Genomic DNA, 13,089 nt, shown 5'->3' with positions numbered 1-13,089 from the left:
GTCATCTTTTGATTTTTTTTTAATAACATTGCCATACACAGGAAATTTTTAAAACTCAAGAACTCAGTAACACAAAGATAAGAAAACATTAATAGCATATTTATTTTGTTTTTTCTCTCTCTTCTCTACGACATGTGTTTGTGTGAATCGCTGCCTAAAATGAAGAACACCCAAATAACTTTCAGAAAGAACGGCGGCAGATCAAGACGTCCAATCTGTTCATTTTCATGTAAATGCTGAAACACGGTTCTATTTAGAGTTGATTTTATTTGGTTAAAATCAACAAGTGACTTCGTAAACTGAGGTAAAAATCCATGTGGACCGGCAAAATCGGTAGCCCCGTCTTCTCTTAACTCGTCACAGACTGTGTGATATATTTTGGCATTGAATATCCTCAAAGTGCACCGTCACTCATCGCAACGTCGTCACTCACTGCAGCTTCGACTCCGGTGTCTTAGATATGAGATCATGTCTACGTCACAGCCGCTGGGACAATGGCATGACGGTCAGCGTCCGTGTTGACATCTGAACAGAGGTATTTTTCATGTAAATACATATAGAAAAAAAAAATAAAAATAACGTTTAGGAACTAACAGAGAAAGCAACACTTTAAAATGAATCTTGAATTACAGAATGTAAAAGAAGGAAAGTCTCAACTTAGCAGAGATCCAAAACAACATTTGAACATGCAAGAGGACAAAGCTGGCTGTAATATATATACACACACACACATTTCAATACATTTCTCAAGGGGATCAATGCCTCCAGAAACAGCACTGGTTGACTGATTGCGTTGGTTATAAACTCTCTAATCACCAGCGTTATTTGTTGAACTCATCTTGATTTCCTTAACGTACTGGAACTTAAATTTGTACGTCAGCCTGATGTTTCTCTAGAAAAAAAAAAAATGTCATAGCTGAACTCGGTCGAACTCATATTCAAAACACAAATGAAAATCACTTTGGGGCTTTTTCTTTCTTTAAAGGTACGAGACGAATGTTTGTAACACTCGTAGGACTCATTTAATGTTTTGTCGCTGTCCCAAATTCAGACTGAATAACAAGGCAGTTGTCAAAAAAGAAGGCGGTTTCTGGTGAACGACATTTACAGAGGTTTGTGTTTAGCAAATATCAGACGAAAGCATTCTGATGTCTAGTGAGGTATTAGTCCGTTCTCGTGTTACTGTGGCTTTTCGTTCTTAACATCGTACAGCGACAGTGAGCCCTGTGAATGAAGTTAAATGCATGGTTCACTGGATGGTGAGGCGGTCACAACAGTCCCATCATCTCTATTTCTCTCACTCTGCTTTCTGTAGTAACTTTTCTACTTAGACTTTGGTGAGTTTTTCCTTGGTTTTGTATTTAAGTTTCCGATTCTTCTGAGCAGTTCGTCGGCTTCCTCCTCCAGCACTGAGGTAAGAGAGCGATGGATTCAGAATCCTCCTTTCAACAGCAAGGCCCGTACTGTGTCTTATATTCATGTTCATAGCACAACCACGGCTTTCTGATACATTTAACTGTTCCATTAAGAGTCAGTATGATCAGGATCGTAATGTCGTGATTAAAAACATCACTGTTTCACAAATGGTGAGTCATGGAAAATGAGCCGACTGCTGACGTTTAGTGGCGGGGCAGTTTTGTACTCAGGACGTGTTTGTAGCAGGGTGGTGCTGCCCTCTACATGACAACTGCAGCGTCTTTAGTCGCTATGGTGGGTGGGTGGTGACATGACTGGCTGTGGAGGCCATATCGGAGCGCAGCATGAGGAGCTGTTCGCTGGCCTGAGACCTGGCACCGAAACAACCAGTTTGGCAACAAGTCAGATCCAGCCTGGCACTGGCTCCCGTGTGCTTCTCTGGTGGCCCGGGTGGAGACAGAGGGCTTGTTTCATAAGGGGAGGGGGGAATAGAGCAGTTACAGTACAGTATGTGTGAAGGCCAGCTGGCACTGCAGTTTGTTAACCACACAGATGGATAGTGATGAGTCAGGAGGTTTCCTGTGGGTCCTTGTCGTCATTAATCCCAAAGGGAGACCTCGTCCATCGGGAGGGTGAGCGGGACGCTACTGTCCTGGGACATAGGGCCAGCTGATAGAGCTTCCGGAGAGCTGCATGTCACGGATCAGCGTCTCGATGGGTGTCTTTCCTACCAGGCGCATGAAAAAGAGCTGGGAGATGAGGCTGGCGGGAACGGCGCGCAGGGCGGGGAGGCGCAGGAGCAGGCGGCCGAAACGCTGTGGCTGACTCGGGTACTGCATCCTCTCGTACTCCGTCAAAGCCACCTGAGCCTTCTCCTGCAGAGACTCCACGTGGACGGGGTCTGTCAGACCACAGGCATCTGAGCAGGGAGGGAGGGAGAGATGGTTACTTAATAGCGTGGGCAGGTTACATAAAGAGTCGTGATGAGCTGAGAGGCAGGTTGAAATTTTAGACAATAACCCGATAGACAAATGTTGTGTAAGGAAAAAAACTTTACTAACCCAAAACATAACTTCAAACTATTACCAGTGGTCATTTAGATTAAAAAAATAAGAGCTTAACATTTTAAAAAGGGGGCCCTCACAATAAGTCTAAGCGTTAGATGCACAGTGCTATAATTAAACTGGAAAAAAATAGCACTCCAATATACATATTTACGAAAAATTCATTTGTGCTTGGACTTTTTGAGATGCATGCCCCATCCACAAACATGGAGGAGGTGGGATTTATCATCTATACCGCAGTCAACCACCAGGTGGCAATCGAGACGCTTTGGCTTCACTTTTGGGAAGCTGTGATGATGTCCAGTCTATGGACAGCACCAATTATACAGCATTTAAATATTACTGCATGTTCATGAGTATGCCAGGAGATGGTGCCATAGCAGGTTTCCTACTGACTGTTACTAATGACAGGGGCACCCAACACTTCACATGAGGATCAGTTTAATGGTTTAATGTTTAAATGTCTTCTGGGGCTCTGAGTAATCCTGTGCTTGGATAATACAAAACACGTGTTCACCAGACAGGGACAGTCTAATGAAATTAACTGTTTACCTGCACTGTTTTATATTGACACACTAGAGACTAAGGATGCAGGGATTGCAGTTGATCCTCGGGTAGGGTTGGTAGGATCATAGAAATTTAAATATCAGATTAAAAGCAGGTTGGTTCAGGTGGGTGAAATAGGCATACATAATAAAATAATTAATTACATTCTTTAAAATGTAAACGACAAAGAAAGAGAATCTTGAGGCCGGATCGAGTCTGACGTTTTGTGCAGTTTGCAATTACTACTCAATGAAAACATAGGCGGACCGTGCAAAGTGAAGTTAAATGTCCAGTGAGCAGGGAGCGTGTCTGTGTGCATTTGGTCTTGCAGTGTAAATGGGAGAGAGGAGAGATTGAAGTGTACTGGGTGTATATAACCAGACATAGTTTTATTACTTTTATCCTTCCCTCACAGATCCAACAAATTCATAGAAGTGTGACACTCAAATCGCTGGAGAAACATTTTTAAAGTGGCTTCCTTGCATGTACAATACGAGCAGATGAGAACAGACACTCACCTGGTGAGAAGAGAGCGATGGCCTTGAGACAGCTGTACTCAGCGGAGTCCACCTGCAGCCTGGTCAGCTTGTCCACCTGGTCCTGGAACACCCTCACCTGGTCCATGAAGGACACCACGCGCTCAGCGGACATGGGCGAGGAGTGGAAGCCGGCCGCCGCCAACAGGGGAGCCATGTGGAGCGGCAGAGCCGACTGGGCGGCGTTGAGGATGAACAGCTCGCTCCAGCTCAGCCTCAGCAGGGCCACCTGTGGATTGGTTGGCATGTTAATCAGATGCCCCTACACTGTTATCATCCATTTTTAATGTTCACTGCGTTCATTGTATATTAATTCTTGATGTAAACATGATTCCTCCACCCTTTCCTGACAGTTGCTTTCCTGTAGCCTATTTACTCTCTGTTAACAGGAGAAACTCATCAATGTTGTTTTATACTTTTATATGAGATTTAATCCACTGACCTGGTCTGAAACAGGCAGCTCAGGGAAATAAGGGATGCTTCTGGCCCACTCCACGGTGCTGAAGAGTAGCCGAGCAGCCAGTTCACAGATATTGTCGATCCCCATGGCGTTATCTGGACCGGCCTGTTGGTTGTACTGGTGCCCAAACCGACTGCTGGGATATGGCTCAGCTCGCAGCAGCTGAGAGATGAGCTCTGACACCGGCTGACCTCCGCCACTTCCTCCATTGTTGTTGTTGTAAAACTCACCACCGCCAAGGCCGCCGGCACCCCCTAGGGGTGTGATGGAGGGGCTGAGGCTCGGCTGAGGTGGGATGCGACCGCGTTGAACTGCTGTAGTTTGGTTGGGGGACAAAGGGGAGGAGAGGAGAGGCGAGGGAGAGAAGTAGAGAAGATGAGGAGGACAAGAGAAAATGGTGAAGGACGAGGGGAGGATAAGGGGGAGGAGGATTTGGAGATAAAAAAAACAGAGAGGAAAAAAAAGTTAAAACGGAGTTCATCCAGTGGTGAACGTCAGATTACCAGCAGACAGGTTTGACTCGATTAGGAAACTACTCCCTTTGATTAAAAGGAGGCACTACCGAGAAAAGACTGATCCCTCATCGTGAAATTGTAGAGAAACATGCATGCATGAGGCAAGAATTTACTTTCCATTAGAATTTTAACCCTCTGCGATATAATTCTGAAGGAGAATTTGCAACATGTTGTGGCAGTTTTTTAGCAAAAAAAAAATGAGACTAAGAACGTTAAGTAGGGAAAGCACCATAGCCTGGACAGACGCCGATTAAGACTTATCCATTCAGGTACATGAATTCATGATGTAAGCAACTATGTCCTTGAGCAAGACACTGAATCTCTTCCAGGCAGAGGAATCCTGCTCTGTTACTGAATCCGACCCCTGACCTCCCTGTGGGGGTGGTCAGTGTCAGGGAATTTCTCTGTAGGGAGCCATAAAGTGTCTAATTAGCATGTTTATGATCTGTGAGTGTTACGTAAAAGGCAGCTCAAACACAAGATCACAAAAAAACAAAACACTATTAACAGAAATACATTTTCTATCTGTATCTAGATGAAAAGTATGTATTCATTATTGGTCTCTGTGTGATTCTACCAGCAGGATATTGAGTAATGTGTCGCCAGGGCTCTGCCACTTAAGGTGAAAAATCCTCATATTGGATTCTTCTCCATCGAGCCAACAAGTCAGAGGGTTTCTGCTTCAGCTTCAACCAGGGGCTTAAGGCTCTGGGACGCAGGTGTCTTAGCACTGTATCCCTCTCAGTCACTCTTACGCAGGCACTAGATTAAGCCACTTAGTACATGGCATTGAGCTGACACGCATGGCTAGCTCCGACATGATAGGGCCAAGACGCCCATGTGTGGCATTTTCCCTGCTCCTTGGAGCTCGTGGAGCTGAAGAGGCAAGATAATGGCAAAAGCTAATTTAACTAGGATTGATTTTTCTGTTTCCTTTTTAAAAAAAAAACAGATGATGGGAGTAATGAGGAGACTCTCTGAGGCTCTTCACTAAACCAAATATATTCCTTTTCCCCCTGATCAGTTCAACTAGAGATCTTGCATCAGTCCGCGTGCACGATGTTTATTGATACAGTGCCTCTCACCCTTTCTACAGGATCAAAATCGATGAAAGATTTATGGATCAGGATGGACAGATACCTTCTTTGCGCATGCCAACACGGAAACACTTCTTCAGGCGACAGTACTGGCACTGGTTCCTGTGGTGCTGGTCAATCTGACACTCTCTGTTCGACCTGTGAACACACGCACGATAATTTCAAACAAGAGAAAGTAGAAATGATCACCCTGCACATTTGCAACAGTAGTCCCATTTAGTACATGAAGTTTGTTAGCTACTACCTGCTCACACTTTAACAATTTCTTGGTATTGAAATATGTTTCAGTGACAGTGTTGAAACTGTCAAAAACCACATGACAAATGTGTAACTGATGCTTCTTTCAGGCTTAAGAATGTGTGAAAAGAAGTGTTGCAGTGATAAACATGACTTAGTCTGCAGTTGAATTGATGAAGGAAATAGCCATTATCTGCAGTAGCCCTAACACTGTAGAACTATAATTGTATGAGGTGACTCAATCACAATTAATACATTTGAGCGAATCTGCATATGAAATATGACACTTCATCCCTTTAAAGGCTAATGAATGACACAGAGGTCTATGATTAACTCTAAAATAATGGATATTGGACAGATTCAATCGTATTTAATATTATGAATTAAGGCTGGATGATACAATTTCCTTACTTTATCAATTTGCGAATATATTGGTTCACGATGATACAAGACAAAGAAAACCTGAAAGTTCTGCATATGTGACACAAAGTGAAACCAAAAAAATGTTTTGCTTGAAAAATTCATATAGTTTTTGAATATTTTTGGGCCCAAGAATTATTCGGCAAGGGTGTATCCAGTGGTGGGTTTCAAGGGGGCACTGAACCCTAATGAAATCCGATTGGCCCTTGTCCCTTCAGTATTTCTTCTATACATTTAATTTTCTAATCTTTGTTTAACACAATGGCTTGGACAAGGAACTAATTTAAAAACATAAATTAAATGATGTGCATCTTTGCCCAAAACTATAGAGGCAGCAGTAAAATGTGCTCCTCACTCAATCAGGAACTGTGCATGGATGTTGGACATACCATTGGCCCCTCTTTATAACTATATGGCCCCTGGTTTAGAAAAATCCTAGATCCACAACTGAATCAACAGATTATTTTTACCATATATTTAAATCAAAAAGCTATAGAAATGTATAGGAATAAATATCCTGACATGAGTATGTTGTTGGACACAGACACGAGGCTCATGTAAGGGAGAGACAGCGGCCAGACACTACAACACATTACATGACTCACATCCTCCTTCAGCATCATCTGTTTATCATCACACATGGGTACACAACCGTGCGTGTGCGTGTGTGTGTGTGTGTGTGAGTGAACCTCGAACACAAACATTGTCCTTTTTCTGCAGGATGTTTATGAACTGCACAGCCATGGATCCGAACTACATTACCCACGATGCCCCGCTCACCTGCAGGTGTAGCTCAGGTTGCGTCTCACGCTCCTCTTGAAGAAGCTCTTGCAGCCCTCGCACGTGAACACGCCGTAGTGTTTGCCGCTGGACTTGTCCCCGCACACCACGCAGTCCACCACGCACGCCTTGTCGTCGTCCCCGGCCTCCATGTCGCTGCCTCCCGCCTGCGGGGAGCCGTCCTCCTCCTCCCCCCTCAGGTAGCTCTTGTCCCCCAGCCCGTTGGTGCCCCCGTTGGGATCTCCCCAGCCCCCACTCACCATGGCCATCGCTTGGTTACCGAACCAGCGCAGGGGAAACAGGCAGCCAAGATTCCTGGGTGCTGTCAAGGTAACATAAATATCTAGAGACACAAGAAGTCCTGAATGTGTGTGTGTTGCCTTCACCTGGAGACTATCAGTCTTATCAGCGTGGCTGTGCTCTCATTGGCTGGTTAGTTATGTCGGAGGATAAACTGAGGGGGAAACCAGTCCTCAGACTGAACAGGCAGATTTAAGGAGGGAAGACTCTGGTATTGAGGAGGAGGGTGTTTGGCAGAAAAAAACAAGAGCAGTCGAGTCTCCTCCCACTTCACTATGACCTGGAAACAGTCCTCACTGTGGCAACTTTTAGTTCTGCCTGCCTGTGTGGATTTTTTCCAGTCCAACTCTGTCCTTTTCTTCTTTTTCTTCTTATCCAACTCCACCACTGCGTGTGGTGTCCTTCTCCTTTCTTCCCTGAGATGGTTGAAGAGAAGGCTGGCCGCTCAAACGCCCTCAGACGAGGAACCTTTCACAGGGAACAATGAGTCAAACACACAGAACACATGATACAGAACGAGAGAGAGAGAGAGAGAGAGAGAGACAGCGAGGAAAGGTATTTGCAAGCAAATAACACTCAAGGTGAAAATCATTTACCATAAACACAGTCTCACACCTCCTGCTCTGTCTCTGTAGCAACAGTAATGGCTGAAAAAGGACCTCGGTGTAGCTCGCCTTAGCACATGCCTGGAGAGGCTTTGACCACCCCTCTTAAAGTAACCCTCACACTGAAATGTGTCCCCGCTCGCACCAATCATTCCTCTCTAAAGGCAACTGTCTGGCTAAACGTTCGCCTCCGAATCCTCCGAGAAATTATGTCACGCTTACCTCAGGGTCAGTACATGAATGTGCAGCGTCTCCGGCTTCCCTCGCTGGAAAATAAATCCTCCTCTCGCTCTAGATCTTCCTTCCATCCAGCGAGGCAGAGAGGACAGACACAGCTCGCCTCCTCTCTTGCTGTAATCCTCTCAGCGGCAGCTGCAGCATTTTGACCCACAATGAAGACACCAGCTCAAGCAAATTCAACCTGACGGCCACACAACAACAACATCACTTTCATGGGGGCAGTGGGCTCCTTCAAGGCACAGCCAGCTGCAGCAGCAGCAGCAGTCGAGGCGACGTGGACCAAAATACACAACGCAAGTAGATCCCCCAACACAAGGAAGTGCTCTCTCTTCACCGCCAGTTGTAGCACGAGTGCTCGGCTGTGACAGTATCCTCTGTGCTGCTTCCTTTTCAGGAAATTTAAAAAAAAAGAAATAAAGCTGAAGAGTGTCCGCCTGCTCAGCCCTCCATGGTTCCTGTGGTTCCTCTCCAGGCACTCATGCAGGCTTCTCCCTCCAACCTTTTGTCAATGCTTGCCCACCAAGAACTAATGACTTGCGGCCTAGCCCTGTGTGCTGCTTTCCGTCCCTGTGTGTGTGTCTGTGTGTGTGTGTGTAGCCTTTCCCTTTGGCTCAGGCGAACAGGAGGTGGGGGTGGGAAAGGATGGGTGCTCCTCTTCCCCCTCTCTCTCTCTCCCCTTCCAGCTTCTAAGTCCACAAATCAAATTCTGATTCAAGAAAATGGCCAGAGCCGGAGACTGGCTGGATTTCTCAGCATTTGCTCTTTTTTTTCCCCCTCCTCGTTCCTCTTTTCTCCTCCTGCCTGTTTTCCTCTAACCTATTTGTGTGTGTGTGTGTGTATGAGAGAGAGAGAGAGAGAGAGATCAAGGAAAGCAAGGGAGTGGGAGGGAGTGCATGCAGAGGGGAGGGCAGGTGTGTGTGTGTGTGTGTGTGTGTGTGTGTGTGTGTGTGTGTGTGTGTGTGTGTGTGTGTGTGTGTGTGTGTGTGTGTGTGTGTGTGTGTGTGTGTGTGTGTGTGTGTGTGTGTGTGCGCTCCCAGGGATTTGACACTGCTATTCAAGCCCTGCGGTTACCATGGTGCCGGCTGCCTTATATGGCCATTGGAGTCAAAGAGCAAAGAGAGTGGGCTGTGTGGGGCAGCATGCACACACACACACACACACACACAGGAAGAATGTGGAGGATCTCTCTCCTCAGAGATGCAGAAAGCGTGACCCCAAGGCCACAAAAACCACTCTGACAATACCAGATTACCCCGAAGCCCTGCAACAAATACAAACAAGCCCATCTCCTGCCCACCCTTTGTCTTTTTAGAAAGCAGCCGAATGCCGCATCCGAAAGTTTTTAAACTCCAGCGCACAATTTTACATAGCAGCGCAGAGGTGAGCTTTGTTTCTTCAAAGCGAGACCATCTCTCGTCCTCCTCCGTTTGAGAAAAAAAGACCTGCTTTGATCCTGGGTATACGTGCGGAGCGGCTTGCTCCAGAGCAGCTTATTGTGCTGGGAATAAAGGTTACCATTTTGTGGTCATTGCTCATTTCTCAAAGGGCGTCTGTCTCCGCGCTTTGTGGAGCACATGGTGATTTGTGTTCGAGGTTACCCCGAGAGGTCAAGCTGACTTTCACACCCCTGTCACGGTAAAAAGCCCAGGGTCAAATGCAGATAAAGAAGAGGAGAGGACACACAACAACCCTGGATAAGAGCTTTAAGAGATAAAGTGATGAATCTGCTTGTAGATGCGCTGCTCTGCGTGGATGGGGGTTGCAGCCGCAGATAAAGTGTTGGTGCCTTCAGAGATTCACTATATGCAACTTGTTGTCTTATCTAGGGAGCGATTGCAGAGATTTTACAGGCATTCTTTTCCCCCGTGGACACTTTTATGGCATTCCCTAAATCTAAACCCAGCTTTACCCCCCTGAGCACAGAATGTGTGTGTGTGGGACAGAGAAGCATTGTCGTGACCATTGTGCAGCTAATGGATCATCAGAGGGGTGTGTGTGTGTGTGTTAATTTGAATGAAAGTCCCTTTAATTAGGCCACTGTGCCTGCTTATTGTCACTTGTTGTGTTGGGAAAGATTAGGCTTGTCAAATAAAGGGGGCTTGTAAAGCCGTGTGTGTGTGTGTGTGTGTGTGTGTGTGTGTGTGTGTGTGTGTGTGTGTGTGTGTGTGTGTGTGTGTGTGTGTGTGTGTGTGTGTGTGTGTGTGTGTGTGTGTGTGTGTGTGTGTGTGTAAGAAGATGAGATATCCAACTGTTGTGTACCCGAAAATCAGTAGATTTGTGTTAATTGATTCTATTTGTTGTTGCTCTAGAGTAAATATCAGAAAAGTGGCATGTTCTAATTAGAGCGCCGGAGGCCATTTTTGTCTGGTTGATTATCTGTAAGCTTAATTTCAGTGTTTATTCTAACATTTAGATTATCTTCTGTAATGTTAATTGATTTTAGCACAGTCACTGGTGTCTGGAAGCTGCAGCCGCTCTTCCACAGCCTACTCAAGTTGATAATCGGTGCGCTCGACTTAATGCGGCGCTGTGCAGCGCTGACTTAAAGTGATGCATGCTGGTCCTAACACAATGCATGCTGGTTAGAATTTTTGTCCGACTTTATTCAGGGTTGCAAAACATCCCCAGGTCGCGAGGCCTTAAAACATCACGGGAGCGAGCCGGCTGCAGTCAGTGCTATACTAATAAAGTTATTATTATAAAATACCAGAGAAGAACAATGAGAGCAGCTCATCTGAGTGTGGACAGCACATACAGTGTATAAAGCTAGATACACTGAATTGGGGAGCATTGTTCCTGCAATAAGCCATCAACAGAGGTAGTCACACACTGGAGGAGCATTATGTCTGCTTGTATTTAGTTCAGTGTAAACAAGTAAAGCCAGTATTACCGGGGGTCTTCTTAATGACAACACAGCAGGGTCTCTGTTTGAAAAGGACCTCTGTGTCAAAAAACGATCACTATCAGAGGGTTACAGTCGCCCTCTCACACAATCACGTCTGACTTTATCTCGCTTCCTGTGCTTCTGTCAACGTCATTTAGCTTGGGCTCAACAAACTGCAGCAGTTTGACAACAGGTTATCATCCTGACAGTGACACATTCATTTTGCAGATGTAAAATGGAAAGTTTGTTCGTTATTGGGGACGAAAATTATACTTTTTAAAAAAGATTTGTAAATGCAAAAGTAGAACAAACTACAACAATATTGGCAATTAGTCAATCAGATTTCTTAAATAATTGACAGACGGAATGTCAGTGAGGGAAAAGTGTGGTACACTTTGGGGAGAGAGAGAGAGAGAGAGAGAGAGAGAGAGAGAGAGAGAGAGAGAGAGAGAGAGAGAGAGAGAGAGAGAGAGAGAGAGAGAGAGATGCTGTGAATGTCTTGTAATTTCAGCGTGTGTGTGTGTGTGTTTGAGAGATACCACTGGGGGCACGAGTGATGTGACCTTTGAACCGACAGTCAGGAATCTGGTTGCCCGGAGTGAGGAATCCAGCAAAGACAGCAAAAGATGTCTGCCAAGCTGCCAACCTGACAAATACATCTGATCTCACTGACGTAGATACAGAGGAGAGAGTGAACAGAGGAAACACTTCAGCTCAACAGTCTCATCGAAACAGTCTTCAGGTCAAACTAATTAAAGGTTTGGGTAAATGTTTGTTTTCACATTTGCTGCAGTACCACAATTGTCCACTAGAAAAAATATACAGGAATTGTCAGATTCATTATTCATATACTCATTGCTATGCATCCTGCAAACAGCTGTGTGTTATGGTGTGGTTTAATATTCCAGCCAACTTTAAGCCCCCCCCCATACATTGAGTGACTTGGTATTGTCTCAGGTGGGATCATAGACTGTATATAAACAGGGTGGGATGTTCCATGTGCCCACAATAAGAGGGGGATTTCTCCTATACCTGTATAAATGTATGTAATACTTAATGGTTATGTTAAATCAGTTCTTATATTGTTAGAAGATTGTCTTTACTGACAGATGGGTTCATATTTTATGAATCATTATTTTTACATGAATTTGTTGAGTATTTTTAAACCAATCAGCAATTTGTTTAAAGAAAAAGAAGATCTCGAACCACTTAAATGTGTTTAACTTGAGCTATTTTGATGACCAATCAAAAGCCTGTAAAGAGGATGTATGTAAGAACGCAGATCAGTCAGTTGCTCCCGACATTTTCTCGAACATTTCCATTCAGCCTCCTAGTAGAATGTCGCAAAAAGGTCGGAGTGAGCCCATATGACAAAACAGCAGGAGGCTAGAAAATTCACAGCGAGCGAGTGGGCGTGTTAATGGCGTTTCTAACATGAGGTGGACGCTAAACTGAAAAAAATCCAAAAGCATAAAAAGAGGTGATGAAGATGAGGGCCGACGCTGGTGTGGATGAGCTGTAAACAAAAACGCACTTCACATTTTACTGTTATTGTGAACTTGTCTGACTCAGGCAATCAGCTGCTGCATTCTACATATGCGGAAGGCAAACCCCAGAAAATGCCCGGACCCAATTTTCCTGAAAACACAGTATGTTTGTGGTTTCCAAGGGTTACACACACTTTCATGAGCCACCGGTAGTCTGCGTAGCAGCAGGTAGACACATTTCTGGGCTCTGCCATGTTTGTCTTGTACAGAAGGTTACCACTGCTGTTTCCTTATGTTTCTTTTGCCAATGTATTCTAATCACACAAAAGATACAGCTTGGTCCATTGTCCAAACTGTCTTTGTTCAGGTTTTCGGGTCGTGCTTTACTGGGGTGAAAGGTCCCTGAGTGTGTTGTGTAACCGGAGGAACATAATTAACTAGTCATGGCTGTAATTTGAAACCGTTCTTTGAGGTTGAGCTGATTGGGATCCTAGCATGTGAG

At 45.1% G+C, this 13,089-nt stretch overlaps 1 protein-coding gene across 3 annotated transcripts; it reads right to left on the bottom strand.

Annotated features, from left to right (window-relative positions):
* Position 1: 1 nt before the first annotated feature.
* Positions 2-9,051, bottom strand: nr2f6a (nuclear receptor subfamily 2, group F, member 6a). 3 transcript variants are annotated; one of them, XM_035170767.2, is made up of 6 exons: positions 8,199-9,051; positions 7,072-7,839; positions 5,678-5,772; positions 4,005-4,336; positions 3,545-3,791; positions 2-2,335 (listed from the first exon to the last, which is right to left on the bottom strand). In XM_035170767.2, the coding sequence occupies exons 2-6, from the start codon at positions 7,338-7,340 to the stop codon at positions 2,061-2,063; spliced, it is 1,218 nt and encodes a 405-aa protein (XP_035026658.1). In that variant the 5' UTR covers positions 7,341-7,839; positions 8,199-9,051; the 3' UTR covers positions 2-2,060. The 3 variants fall into 3 exon arrangements, with proteins under 3 accessions (XP_035026658.1, XP_035026661.1, XP_035026660.1); XM_035170770.2 differs by having other exon boundaries at positions 4,005-4,333; XM_035170769.2 differs by lacking the exon at positions 8,199-9,051 and adding an exon at positions 7,968-8,188.
* Between the last annotated feature and the right edge of the window lie 4,038 nt (positions 9,052-13,089).

This window comes from Hippoglossus stenolepis, chromosome 11 (genome assembly GCF_022539355.2).
Source record: "Hippoglossus stenolepis isolate QCI-W04-F060 chromosome 11, HSTE1.2, whole genome shotgun sequence".
NCBI classification, from domain to species: Eukaryota; Metazoa; Chordata; class Actinopteri; order Pleuronectiformes; family Pleuronectidae; genus Hippoglossus; species Hippoglossus stenolepis.
The sequence above is the reverse complement of the archived record's forward strand: the minus strand, read 5'-3'. Positions and strand labels throughout refer to the sequence as shown.

Bases quoted from the DNA above. Each gene is read 5' to 3' on its own strand.
- nr2f6a (XM_035170767.2), bottom strand. From the start codon at position 7,340: ATGGCCATGGTGAGTGGGGGCTGGGGAGATCCCAACGGGGGCACCAAC. The intron at 4,337-5,677 runs GTATCTGTCCAT...ACCAAACTACAG, and splicing joins TGTTGGCATGCGCAAAGAAG to CAGTTCAACGCGGTCGCATC. The intron at 3,792-4,004 runs GTCAGTGGATTA...ACCAATCCACAG, and splicing joins AGCTGCCTGTTTCAGACCAG to GTGGCCCTGCTGAGGCTGAG.